This window comes from Orycteropus afer, unplaced genomic scaffold (genome assembly GCF_000298275.1).
Source record: "Orycteropus afer afer isolate SDZICR_OR568_19922 unplaced genomic scaffold, OryAfe1.0 scaffold00273, whole genome shotgun sequence".
NCBI lineage: Eukaryota > Metazoa > Chordata > Mammalia > Tubulidentata > Orycteropodidae > Orycteropus > Orycteropus afer.
The window spans coordinates 3,865,052-3,880,007 of record NW_006921860.1 but is presented as its reverse complement, the minus strand read 5'-3'; the positions used below and the strand labels follow the sequence as shown (position 1 = coordinate 3,880,007).

The window sequence follows — 14,956 nt, the reverse complement described above, 5'->3', positions numbered from 1 at the left end:
CTTTGGAATGGGTACAAATATGGATCTCTTCCAGTCAGTTGGCCAGGTAGCTGTCTTCCAAATCTCTTGGCATAGCCAAGTGGGTGCCTCCAGTGGGGCATCCATTTGTTTAAACATCTCAATGAGTACTCCATCAATTCCGGGAGGGAGACTTACTCTTCGCCGGTTCCTTCAATGCAGCTTCGACTTCTTCCTTCAATATCATTGGTTCTTGAACATATGCCACCTCCTGAAATGGATGAACATCGACCAATTCTTTTTCCTTTAGTGACTCTGTGTATTCCTTCCATCTTCTTTTGATGTTTCCTGTATCATTCAACATTTTGCCCACAGAATCTTTCAACATTGCAACTTGAGGCTTAAATTTTTTCCTCAGTTCTTTCAGCTTGAGAAATGCTGAATGTGTTCTTCCCTTTTGATTTTCTAACTCCTGGTCTTGCATATTTCAGTATAGCAATTGGCTCTGTCTGCTCAAGCTGCTCTTTGAAATCTTCTGTTCAGCTCTTTTATCTTGTCATTTTTCCCATTTGTATTAGCTACTCTCCACTCAATGACAAGTTTCAGTCTCTTCTGACATCTAATTTGGTCTTTTCTTCCATTCCTGTCTTTTTAATGACCTTTTGCTTTCTTCATGGATGATGTTCTTGATATCATCCCACAGTTCCTCTGGTCTTTGGTCATTGGTGTTCAGTGCATCAAATCTATTCTTTAAATGGTCTCTAAATCCAGGTGGGATATAATCAAGGTCACACTTTGGCTTTCATGGACTTGTTTTGTTTTCAATTTCAACATGAACTTGTATAGGAACAACTGATTATCTGTTCCATGGTCAGCTCCTGGCCTTGTATTGGCTGAAGATATTGAACTTCTCCACCGCCTCTTTCCACAGATGTAGTCAATCTGATTCCTGTGTACTCCATCTGGTGAAGTCCACATGTATAGCCACTGTTCATGTTGTTGAAAAAAGGTATCTGCAATGAATAAGTCATTGGTCTTGCAAAATTCTATCATGCGATGTCCAGAGTCATTTCTATCACCAAGGCTGCATTTTCCGCTGCTAGTGATTCTTCTTTGTTTCTAACTTTTGCATTCCAATCACCAGTGATAATCAACACACCTTGATTGCATGTTTGGTCAATTTCAGACTACAGAAGCTGATAAAAATCTTCAATTTCCTCATCGTTAGCCTTGGTGTTTGGTGTGTAAATTTGAATAATAGTACTATTAACTAGCCTCCCTTGTACACGTATGAATATTATCCTATCACAGACAGCATTGTACTTCAGGATATATCATGAAACATTCTTTGTGCTGATGAATGTCACACCATTCCTCTTCAATTTGTCATTCTCCACATAGTAGATCATATGGTTGTCTGATTCAAAATGGCCAAAACTAGTCCCTTTCAGCTCACTAATGCCTAGAAAATCAAACTTTATGTGTTCATTCTTGACAACTTCCAATTTTCCTAGATTCATACTTCATGCATTCCATGTCCCGATTATTAATAGATGCTTGCATCTGTTTCTTCTCATTTTCAGTCACACCATATCAGCAAAAGGAGGTCCCAAAAACTTTACTCCATCTATATCATTAAGGTCAACTCTACGCTGAGGAGGCAGCTCTTCCCCAGTCATATTTTGAGTGCCTTCCAACCTGATGGGTTCATCTTCTGCCACTATATCAGACAATGTTTGAGGGCTATTCATAAACATTTTCCAGTAATATATCAGACAGTGTTTCACTGCTATTCATAAGGTTTTCACTGGCCAATTCTTTGAGAAGTAGATGGCCTCTTCCTTCTTCCAAGCCCGTCTTAGTCTGGAAGCTCCACTGAAACCTGTCAACCACCATGGGTGACCCTGCTGGTATCTGAAATACTGGTGGCATAGCCTCTAACTTCACAGCCACACACAACACACCAAAGTATGACAAACTGACAGGAGAGTGGTGGTGGAATATCATTAGACCCTGAAATATATGTTCTTTCCTTTTGATAATTCATAGTTATATTTTATATTAATTAAAACGTGTCTTTACCCAAAATTTTTCAGTAGTCTTCAAAGGCATTCGCCAGCAGCCACCTTGCTCAGTGTCCCTGAGCAGCACGGAAGGGCAGAGCTAGTGTGTTTCCTCCATGTCAGCCCATCCAAATGTCACCTTTTCCTGGAAGAGCCTCAACATTGTGCTCGTTTGGAAGCAGAGTTCCTGCAGGCTGCATGCAGAGCTTTGCACTGTCTTTCTACTGTCATGAGTTCAAGTTGTGGCTAAGATTAAACCCTTTCCTCTGCACCTCACTTCCTCTGCCCAGACACTGTGTCACCCTTCCCATCGACAACGGTAAGTATCCTCTGAGCTCCTCTGGTTTCCTTTTCCTCATGTGTAAGATGTTCATTCTGTGTATTTTCATTAGATTTGTTATCTGCAGCCTAGTGCTAATCCATTAAACCATCAAAAGCGGCTCGAATTCACAGCTCTGATACCAACTTGTCCCCAAAGCTTTCCTTGACTACTGAATGAGAGGATGACTAAACTCCATCTGCTTAATTTCCTAATTCCTGGGACACTTCCTGTCCTTTGCCTGTGACTCCCTTACGTGTTACTTTTCTTTTTTTTCCCCTGTAGTGTTTCCTCCCTTCCCACTATTACTTTTTTTAAATGCATGCATCTCAGTTTCAGTTAGGCCCAAAATTACGTGAAGGCAGAAATTACACCGCCTGTATCCCCAAAGACATCACACACACTATGCCTGCGATCATCAACTAATAATTTATGACTGCCATCTCCTGAGGTTTTAAAAGTGGGTTCAGTAAGACCATCCTTTCTGGGCAAATTATCTTGTTGCCTGGATGACTTTGGGCAAGTAGAAGCCAAGACGTGACCCCAGCTTTGGACCCTCCCCACGAGACACCTCAACTAGAGCATGAAATCAGAGGGGACAAAGCTTCCTGAAGAGTCTCCCGGCACTTCCCCTCTGCATTCAATGCCTCACGTTGTTCCAATGTGGGTCAAGTTCATCACCTCACAGTCAAATCCAAGACCTAATATCCATTACCTAGGCCCCATGAGTGTGTGGGCAAGCAGATCCTTAATGGGATCCCTGTTAGATGAGGGATTTGCGAAGATGATCAGGGAAGGAGATGTTAGACTAACACTTCTGTGAAAGCCATCCCTGGGTCCCCATTTCCAGCACAGGGTTTATGAGTGATATAAAGCAGGAGTATCTGAGACCAGAGCTTCCAAGTGCCAGACGAAGCTGTGTTTGCACCCCCTTCCCCCCATCGTCATATACCACTCCACCCCAGAAAAAGCAGGAGGCAGCAGCTCTGTAGGGCTGGTGCTCACACCTTACCTGGGTGTCCAGGAGGAATATTCTCTTCCCAACACACGCTGCAACAGTCCGATCATCCGGGCTGAACCGTAAGCAAAGAGCCTTTCCCGGGAGTGTGCCCAGGACTATCCCACGAGGAGCTGTCCCTGTGGGGTTCAGGCATTGGTGTCAGCCCTGAAATGCTGCCTAGTCCCTCTCACACAGCACCACCAAAAGACACACTGGAAAATCTACTCTCACACAGTCACCAGCAGATGGGGCACTAAGGAGATCCTGGTTCTCCCTCCATGGTACTGGGAATACAGCCACAGTCTCCAGACTGCTGTGGGCACAGCTGTCTGCAGGGAGCATGCAGTATATATGGGGACCGCCACACATGGCCCATGCATCCACGCTTCAGGGACCAGAGGCATACAAAGCCAGGCCACCATCAAAATGCCTTGGGCTGCTCTGGTGAGGACAGCATGGGGCCAGGTAGGTGGGGCAGATGAGGGCTGTCAAAGGCCAGCGAGGACCCAGAAGAGAAGGGCTGTGGTGTGGCCTGGGCAGCAGCAGGGTAGGTCTCCACATGGTCAGCTTCCGTCCTACGTGGCTAAAGGGCAGGTATGGGGTGTGGAAGAGAAAAGGGAGCAGAACTGGGACACCTGCAGAAGCAGGAGGAGATGGGCCATGATGCTGGTGTGGTCAGGCCTACAGTGGCCACCAGACATCCACGTGGCAATGGCAAACAGGCAGCTGACTAGACGAGGAAGAGCCATTGCAGCAAAGGACAAGGGGTAGCATGGTCAGCACGTGGGGGTCACAAAGCCATCGGCTGGGGTAACCACAGAGGAGGGACCAGCAGAGGACGGGAACAAGGTCACCATGAGACTGGAAGAATGGAGGGGCATATCCTGCTGCTGGAGAAAGGAAGCGTTTCCAGAAGAGACTGGAAATGGCCATGGCACACCACAATGAGGGCAGTGATCCCATGCCATTTCCTGAGTCCAAGTCAAACTCACATCAGCATCACGCATGACAACATGTGTGACTCAGCACGCCACCCCAGCGACATGTGAGCCACCAGCCATGCTGGTTCCTGCTCAGGCCACTGAGCTCACAACTGGAGGCTGATGGCCCATGAAGGTGCCTGTTCCCACAGCAGAGGGCAACGCAGAGATGAGCGTGTTCCAAACCCACCACAGTGAACCGAGCAGTGGGATCTGGATTCTGGATGCGTTTTTGTCAGACACTGAGGGCTCCATGAAACCCCTCTGCTTTAGGCCACAGTGGGCTGTATACGCTACCAGGCCAACCACCATGGGCCAGAGACCTGTGTGTGCGACTGAAGAGCACACAGGAGGGTTCTCAGCACCTCCCAAACCAGGGTTTCCTGTCTACAGACACCCCTCAAGGAAGAGGGCCGATGTGCAGTTCACTGTGCATAAACACACACACATGTGTGTGCATATCTTGTATGTGTGTGCACATATGTGCTGTGCATGCACAATATGCACCTGTATGTGCACGTGTGTGTGTTTGTGTGCACATCCATGCTATGAACATGTTATGCACCTGTGTGAATGTGTATATGTATATGTGCATGTCTTTACTGTGTATGAATGCTATACACCTGCTTGTATATATGTGTGTATGTGTGTGTATCTATGCTGGTATCCACATGCTATGCACCTGTGTGTATAAGTGTGTATGTGTGCACATCTGTGCTGTGTTTGCATGTGTTATGCAGTCATACATATATGTGTGTATGGATGTGTGCAGGTCCAGGCTGTGTAAGTGCACGTTATGCACCTGTGTGCATATGTGTATGTGTGCACATCTATGCTTTGAATATGTTATGCACCTGTCTAATGTGCATGTGTGCACATCTGTCCTGTGCGTGCATGTTACACACCTATTTGTATACAGGTGTACATATGTGTACATATCTGTGCTGGTATGCACACTATGCACTTGTGTATGTGTACACACCTCTGCTGTGTATGCGTATCATGCAACTGTATGTATATGTGCGTATGGATGTGCGCAGGTCCATGCTGTATATTATGCACCTGGGTGTATGTATGTGTGACCATTTGTATTGTGCATGCACGTTATGCACCTGTGTATGTTGTTGTTGTTAAGCACTGTCAAGTTGTCTCGGACTCATAGCAACCGTATGCAAAGCACAACAAAACACTGCCCAGTCTTGGGCCAGCCTCACGATCCTTACTATACCTGAGTCCATTGTTGCAGCCACTGTCTATCCATCTCATTGAGATCCTGCCCCTTCTTCTTTGACCCTCCACTTTAACAAGCATGATATCATTCTCCATGAAATGGTTCCTTCTGACAACATGACCAAAATAAGTGAGACGAAGTCCGGCCATTCTTGCTTCCAAGGAGCATTCGGGCTGTACTTCTTCCAGGACAGATTTATTAGTACTCTTAGCATTCTTCTCCAACACTACAACTCAAAAGCAACTCTTCTTCTGTCTTCCTTATTCATTGTCCAGCTTTCACATGCATAAGAAGTGACTGAAAATATGATGGCTTGGGTTAGGCACACCTTGGTCTTCAAGGAGACATCTTTGCTCTTCATCACTTGAAAAAGGTCTTTTTAGCAGATTTGCCCAATGCAATATGTTGTCTGCTATCTTGACTGCTGCTTCCATTGGTGTTGATTGTGGAACCAAGTAATATGAAATCCTTGACAACTGCAATCTTTTCACCATCCACCATGAAGCTGTTTATTGGACCAGTTGTGAGGATTTTTTTCCTTTATATTGAGGTGTAATCCATATCACAGCCTGTAGTCTTTAATCTTCATCAGTAAGTGCTTCAAGTCATCCTCACTTTCAGCAAGCAAAGTTGTGTCACCAGTGTATTGCAGGTTATTAGTGAGTCTTCCTACAATCCTGATGCCATGTTCTTCTTCATATAGTCCAGCTTCTCGGACTATTTGCTTAGCATACAAGTTGAGTAAGTATGGTGAAAGGATACAACCCCAACACACTCCCTTCTTGATTTTGAAGCATGCAGTGGCCTCTTGTTTTGTTCAAACAACAGCCCCCTTGATCTATGTACAGGTTCCTCATGAGTATAATCAAGTGTTCTGGAATTCCCATTCTTCTCAATGTTATCCACAATTTGTTATGATCCACACAATCGAATGCTTTTGCATAATCAATAAAAGATAAGTGAACATCTTTCTGACATTCTTTCCTTTCAGCTAAGATCCATCTGACATCAGCAGTGATATCCCTCATTCCATGTCCTCTTCTGAATTCAGCTTGCATTTCTGGAAGTTCTTTGTCAATATACTGCTGCAACCATTCTGGAAGTATCTTCAGAAAGATTTTACTTGCATGCAATATTAATGATATTGTTTGATAATTTCCACATTCTGTGGGATCACCTTTCTTTGGAATGGGTACAAATATGGATCTCTTCCAATCAGCTGGCTAGGTACCTGTCTTCCAAATCTCTTGGCATAGCTGAGTGGGTGCCTCTAGCAGGGCATACGTTTGTTGAATCACTTCAGTGGGTATTCTATCGATTCATGGAGCCTTGTTCTTTGCCAATTCCTTCAGTGCAGCTTTGACTTCTTCCTTCAATACCATTGGTTCTTGATCATATGCCACCTCCTGAAAAAAATTCTTTTTGGTGCAGTGACTCTGTGCATTCCTTCCATCTTCTTTTGATGCTTCCTGCATCATTCAATATTTTGCCCATAGAATCTTTCAATATTGCAACTCGAAGCTTAAATTTTTTCCTCAGTTTTTGCATCTTGAGAAGTGCCGAGAGTGTTTTTCCCTTTTGGTTTTCTAACTCCAGGTCTTTGCACATTTCATTATAGTAATTGGCTTTGTCTGCTCGAGGTGCTCTTTGAAATCCTTGTTCAACTCTTTTACTTCAGCATCTCTTCCATTTGCTTTAACTACTCTCCACTCAAGGGCAAGTTGCAGAATCTCCTCTGACATCCACTTTGGTCTTTTCTTCCTTTCGTGTCTTTTTAATGACCTCTTGCTTTCTCTTGATGTCATCCCACAAGTGCTCTGGTTTTCGGTCATTGTTGTTCAATGCATCCAATCTATTCCATGAACTGTGTATAAATTTAGGAGGGATATTATCAAGGCCCTATTTTGGTTCTTGTGGACTTGTTTTAATTGTCTTCAACTTCAAGTTGAACATGCATATGAGCAGTTGATGGTCTGGTCCACAATCAGCTCCCGGCCTTATTTTGGCTGAAGACATTAAATTTTTCCATCGCCTCTTGCCACAGATGTAGTCAGTCTGATTCCGGTGTATTCCATCTGGTGAAGTCCATGTGTACAGTCATCACTCATGTTGTTGAAAAAAGGTATTTGCAAGGAATAAGTCATTGGTCTTGCAAAATTCTATCATGCAATCTCCAGCATTACTTCTATCACCAAGGCCATACTTTCCAACTACCAGGAACTCTTCTTTGTTTCCAATTTTTGCATTCCTGTCACCAGTGATAATCAACACATCTTGATTATATATCACAGGCTGTTAATGAGTCTTCCTCCAATCCTGATGCCATGTAATTTTTTATATAGTCCAGCTTCTTGGATTACTTGCTCAGCACACAGACTGAATAAGTATAGTGAAAGGATACAACCCTATGTGATCCTATGGAACTACTTAAGATTAAATAAAACTAATGAGCTTATACATCAGTGTGACACACAGAAAGCTCATGAAACTGGGAAATAGCAGCCCAGAAGGCAGCCACTTAGACCTCTGATATCAAGTCTAAAGCCAAAAATGATCCCAAGATGAGCTACTCCCTTTATACGTTTTTCAAATGTTTTAACTGTTCGTTTACCCTGGAGTGCGTTGTCTCTGCATTCGCTCAGGTGCCACACTAGCACGTTGTCAGGTGATGCAGAGCACAGAAGATGGGGACTCACTTTATTTCCAAAAGCCACAGCTGTTATTGACTGATGGTGTCCTCTTAGGATGAGAAGCTGAAAAAGTTAACACAGCAAGGCCATCGCCACTGCACCAACAGGGCTCCTTTAGATGACAAAAGTTAACATTTAAACAGTGAAAGGACATAATGCTGAACTCAAACCTAAGAAATGAAATGGGATAAATTTTCAGATGCACCCATTTCAGATTCATTCCTGATGCTGCTCATTAAGATTCCTGTGTAAGTACGACTCAAGGCAGCCATTCCAGTATCTTCTGTGTCATGTGTACACAGACTGATGACATGGTATGGTTACCTCATTCTTCCATTAGTTCACTATGTGCTGACTAAACAAAGGTATAGACCCACTCCTCACTTATCAACATGGTTAGGTTCCATAGACCAAGTCGCTATGCAAAACTGGAGGATGACCACATCAGATCACAAAATGGAGGATGACTGTATCATGACTGCCAAATTACATCATTACGTAACTACCACACCACTGTGAATCATGGCCCAGATGAGCTGGCACATAACCTTAACCATCACAGTCAGCATCAGTTTTGCCTCACTACTTAGCATTCACTACCACCAGAAGTATGACATTAATGTGCAAAACAGTCAGATTTTTTACAGCTGTCATAAATGCTGGACAATGAGATAGTTGATAAGTGAGGAGTAGGCATATTGCATCCCTACTACAGGATGGTGAGGAAATGGGACATAAATAGGAGTTGACAAGAGGAGGGAAGCGTTGAAGACTCTGAGGCAGCAAGTGAGTTACAGAAACCACTGTGCAAGCAAAGTCCAATGGGATGCCAAGCAGGTGGCCAGGTCATGAGGGCTTCTGAAACCTAAAGTGACTTCAAGGAAGCTCTAGGCAACAGGCCACACACATGTGCAAGAAGGACTGCCCAGCTCTGTACCACTCTTACAATCTTCGCTAGGTTTGGACCTGTCATTACAGCCACTATGTCAATCCATTTCATTGAGGGTCTTCCCCTTTCTCATGGACCCTCTATTTCACCAAGTAGTACATCCTTCTACAGGGCATGGTCCCTTCTGACAACATGACCAAAATAGGTGAGACAAAGTCTGGCCATTCCCCTTAGTAAAGAGCATTCCAGCTGTACTTCTTCCAGGACAGATTTGTTCATTCTACTGGCAGTCTATGATATATTTAGCATTCTTCACCAACACCACAATTCAAATGCATCAGTTCTTCTTTGGTCTTCCTTATTCATTCTCCAGCTTCCATATGCATACGAGGCAACTGAAAACACCATGGCTTGGGTCAGGTGCACCTTAGTCATCAAACTGACATCTTCGCTCTTAAACACTAAAAAGAGGTCTTTTGAAGCATTTTTGCCCAACACAATATGTGATCAGCTTTTTCGACTGCTGCTTCCATGGATGTTGATTGTGGATGTAAGTAAAATGAAATCCTTGACAACTTCAATCTTTTCTCCACTTATCGTCATATTCCTCATTGGTCCAGTTGTGAAGATTTTTGTTTTGTTTCTGTTGAGGTGTAATCCATACTGAAGTCCACAGCCCGTGATCCTCATCAGTAAGTGCTTCAGGTCACCTTCACTTTCAGCAAGGAATGTTGTGTGATCTGCATATCACAGCGTATTAATGAGTCTTCCTCCAATCCTGATGCCACATTCTTCTTCATATAGTCCAGCTTCTCAGATTATTTGCTTGGCATACAGAGTAAGTATTGTAAAAAGATGCAAGCCTGACACACACCTTTCCTGACTTTAAACCATTCAATATCCCCTTGTTCTGTTCAAATAACTGCTTCTTGGTCTATGTACAGGTTCCTCAAGAGAACAATTAAGTGTTCTGGAATTCTTCTCAATGTTATCCATAATTTGTTATGATTCACACAGTCAAGTGCCTTTGCATAATCAATAAAATACAGGTAAATATCTTTCTGGTGTTCTCTGCTTTCAGCCAAGATCCATCTAACATCAGCAATGATATATATCTATTTTTCCACATCTTCTTCTGAATCCAGATTGAATTTCTGGCAGTTCTCTGTCACTGTACTGCTGCAACCATTTTCTGAATTATCTTCAGCGAAAGTTTGCTTGTGTGCGATATTAATGATATTGTTCGATAATTTCCACATTCTGCTAGATCTCCTTTCTTTGGAATGGGCACAAATACGGATTTCTTCCAGTCAGTTGGCCAGTAGCTCTCTTCCAAATTTCTTGGCGTAGACGAGTAAGTGCCTCCAACACTGCATCTGTCTGCTGAAACATCTCAATGAGTATTCTGCAAACTCCCAGAGCTTTGTTTTCTGCCAACGCCTTCAGTGAAGCCTGGATTTTTTTCCTTAATACCATCAATTCTTGATCGTATGCTAGCTCCTGAAATGGCTGAACACTGATTTTGGCATGACTCATTTTCTCTCATTTTCCTTCATTTTCTTTTGATGCTTCCTGTGCCATTCATTATTTTCTCCATGTTGTTGTTAGGTACCATCACATTGGTTCTGATCCACAGCAACCCCATGTACAAAAGAATGAAACACTGCCTGGTCATGTGCCATCCTCAAAGTTCTTACCATGATTGAACCTGTCATCACAGCCACTGTGTCAATTCATCTCATTGAGGGGCTTCTCTTTTTTTTACTGACCCTCCAATTAACCAAGTATGATATCCTTCTCCAGGGATTGGTTGATCCCTCTGACAACATGACCAAAGTATGTGAAACAAAGTCCATGGTACACTCAATATTCTTTCCCAACACCTCAACTCAAATGCATCAATTTTTCTGTCATCTTCTTTATTCATTGTCCAACTCTCATGTGAATATGAGACTGTTGAAAATATCATGGCTTGGGTCAAGTGCACTTAATCTTCAAAGTGATATCTTTGCTCTTCAACACTTTTGGAGCAGATTTGCCCAATTTGATTGTTGTTTGACTTCTTGACTGCTGCTTCCAAGGGTGCTGATTGTGGATTCAAGTAAAATGAAATCCTTGACAAGTTCGATCTTTTCTCTATTTATCATATTGTTTATTGGTCCAGTTGTGAGGATGTCTGCTTTCATATTGAAGCATAATCTCTACTGAAGGATGCAGTCTCTGATCTTCATTAGTAAGTGCTCCAAGTCTACACTTTCAGCGAACAAGGTTGTGTCATCTGCTTATCACAGGTTGTTAATGAGTCTTTCTTCAATCCTGATGCCACATTCTTCTTCATATAATCCAGCTTCTCAGGTAATTTGCTCAACATACAGATTGAATAAATATGGTGAAAGGACAGAACCCTGACACACATCTTTCCCGATTTCAAACCATGCAGTATCCCCTTGTTCCATTTAAACAACTGCCTTGTGGTCTCTGTACAGATTCCTCATGAGTACAATTACGTGCTCTGGAATTCCCATTCTTCAATAGTGCAACTTGAGACTTGAATTTTTTTTCTTCACTTCTTTCACCCTGAGAAACACTGAGCATGTTCTTCTCTTTTGGTTTTCTAATTTCAGGTCTGTGCACATTTCATTATATACTTTACTTTCTCTTCCCAAGCCACCCTTTGAAATCTTTGGTTCCGCTCTTTTACTTCATCATTTCTTCCTTTCACTTTAGCTACTCTATAATCAAGGGCAAGTTTCAGTGTGCCTTCTCACATCTATTTTGGTCTTTTCTTTCTTTCCCCTCTTTTTTGTGATCTTTTGCTTTGTTCATGTGCAATGTTCGTGCTGTCATCCCACAACTTGCCTGGTCTTCGGGCACTGGTGTTCAATGTATCAAATATATTCTTTAGATGGTCTCAAATTCAAGTGGGATATAATCAAAGTCACATTTTGGCTCCTTCGGCTTCAACTTCAGCTTGCATATGAGCAACTGATGGTCTGCTCCAAAGTCACCCCTTGGCATTGTGCTGACTGATGATATTAAGCTTCTCCATCCTCTTTCCATAGATGAGACGATTTGATTCCAGTGTATTCCATTCAGTGAGGTCCACATGTATAGTACCCATTTACACTGTTGGAAAATGTATTTTCAATGAATAAGTCACTGGTCTTGCAAAATTCTACCATGCGATCTCTGGCATGGTTTCTATCACCGAGGCCATATTTTCCAAGTACTGATCCTTTGTCTTTGTTTCCAGTTTTTGCATTTCAATTACCAGTAATTATCAATGCAACTTGATTTCATATCTGATCAATTACAGACTTCAGAAGCTGGTAAAAACCTTTGATTCTTCATCTATGGCTTTAGTTGGTATATAAATTTGAATAAATATGAATGGAGGACTCCAGCTCAAAAGAAGGCATAATGTAGGATTTTACAAATATAAAGTTCAAACACAGGTAAAACTGACCTGTGGTTTTAGAAGTGAATACAGTGTTACTTGTGGAGAGGAGAGGTGGGCACTAACTGAAAGGAGGTGTGGCCTGGGTGACATTTACCCAGGGGCATGTTTTCTTTGTGATGAGTCGAGACAATGTACACTTGATACCTGGGATCCTTTCCTCTAAGTATATTACACTCCATTTTCTGAAAAGTTAGAGATTAGGCTGGAGATCTGAATTTAGGAACCCAGCCAGCAATGTGAGTTGTGCTAAAGAAATACATGAACCCTCTGAATTCAGGTGACCAAGTAAAGCCTGGGTACCCTTTCACTCTGAGGAACAGCTTCTACTGCCAGTAAGTGACTGGCAGGAGACCAAAGGCTAAAGAAATTTTCAAAGCAAATATAATTGTCGTTCTTATGGGTTATCATCACTATTTTCACTGTTTTCAAAATTCTTGGCTAGTGCCAAGAAACAAGGATGAAATTTACTTCCTCATTTTGTCCATCAAAAATTATTTCTATTAAAAGTTTCCAAGATCTTAGATAGAGTAGGAGAATAATGTAGAACAAAACTCAAAATCATAAAACAGACCAGGTGAGACCCCTGTGACTACGGCCCCTAGTTAGCCTTCAGGTTGGGAATCAAACTCACTCCTGTGGCTTCCAGCCAAACAAGAGACAAGTATATAGGGTGAACATTTATATCAGGTTGATACACTCCTTAGAATAATCATTCATGGGACACCAGACGAGCAGTGTTTGCACAGGGAGACAGATAAGGGAGCAAGAATACAAAGGAAAGAAGAACACAGGGAAGAGGTAACTACAGGGAGGAAATGGGAAGAGAGCTGTTACATTGCAGGCACTGCAATCAATGTCATGAAACAAAATGTGTATGAACTGCTGTGTGGAAAATGAATTTGCTTCAGAAACTTTCACCCAAATCACAATAAAAACAGAAAAAAAAAATAAAAAGCTGGATAACTGCACACATCGTGGAGGAAGTCTGTCCGGGTAACTCCATGCATCACGGAGGAAATCTGTGCAGGAGACTGTACACGTCACGAAGGAAGTCTAAGAATGAAAAGAGTGGTATCTTTAAAGTTTGCTGTAGAAGAATTCACAATCAACATACTCACCTTTCTTACAACACCTTTCTTAAAAGCTACAAATGTTCCATTTGTCTTGGTTGTGTTCAGATGAACATTTTACTTGCTCAAGTTCTACTGAAGGAGAAATTTTTTAAAATAAAGAGATTGCAGACAGTGTATTTTCTAAGTATCAAAATATAATACAGTGTTATTTTTAACTTTCTTCTTCCATGGCTGGGACAGTATCACTCATGCAGCACTAAAGAAAGGAAGGCAGGAGGACAAGGCCCTCACTTCATTGGGCATAACAAAAAACACATACAAGATTTCAAGATACCTGGTCATCAGGACTCCTGGCACTCCAAACACAAAGCTCACGTCCATTGAGAGGGAAAGCACAGTAAGGCTCGCTGCAAGCCAGCTGAACATGAGAGGCAGGTTCCCTGGATTCCACCATATACTTTTCTGTAACTACGTCTCCTATGCAGCCACCATCACCAGAGAAAACATCTTGTGGCCCATCCATCTTCAATCTGAAAACACCAAGTACGTATGAGTAGGTATATTTAGTTTATTTAATGGTTATGTAACTTAAGCATAATTACACACACACACACACACACACACACACCATACATACCTCCTTACCTACTTACCCTCCTCACTGCTGGCAATGGGGAGATTCCACACACGACTGCTCCAACTTGTACGGGGGTTCTAATTCAACAGGCTGGATTCATGTCCCAGAATCCCCACTTCACATTCTGGGCCTTCTTCCACATCTGTAAGATGAAGGGAACCACCACTTCAGAGTTACTGTAAAGTTATACGAATGACGTTATATGAAGTATTGGTCCAGTACTGGACTTCGTAATGTGTTCAAAAGGGAGTTCCTGAAATCGATTATTATTGTTGTTGTTGTTAGGTGCCGTCAAGTCATTTCTGACTCATAGCGACCCCATGGACAGCAGAATGAAACACTGCCCGATCCCACTCCAGCTCCATGATCCCTGCTATATTTGAGCCCATCATCACAGCCACCATGTCAATTCATCTCGTTGAAGGCCTCCCCCTCTTTCGTTGACCCTCCACCCTACCAAGCATGACATCCTTCTCCAAGGAATGGTCCTTTATGACAACATGATCAAAATAGATGAGACGAGGCCTGGCCATTCTCGCTTCCAAGGAGCATTTCAGGTGCACTTCCTCCAGGACAGATCTGTTAGTTCTTTTAGCAGTCCATGGTACTTTCAGCATTCTTTGCCAGCACCACAACTCAAAAGCATCAACTCTTCT

At 42.6% G+C, this 14,956-nt stretch overlaps 1 protein-coding gene across 1 annotated transcript in view; it reads right to left on the bottom strand.

The window, feature by feature from the left end:
- The window catches only part of WDR27 (WD repeat domain 27), a 137,646-nt gene extending 123,460 nt beyond the window's left edge, over positions 1–14,186 (bottom strand). Inside the window, exons 1-3 of the mRNA XM_007950504.1 lie at positions 13,998–14,186; positions 8,163–8,304; positions 3,353–3,477 (exon numbers count right to left, since the gene is read on the bottom strand). Of these exons, the coding sequence (XP_007948695.1) occupies positions 3,353–3,477; positions 8,163–8,304; positions 13,998–14,186 (456 nt within the window). The remainder of the gene's footprint in view (positions 1–3,352; positions 3,478–8,162; positions 8,305–13,997) is intronic.
- Positions 14,187–14,956: the final 770 nt, after the last annotated feature.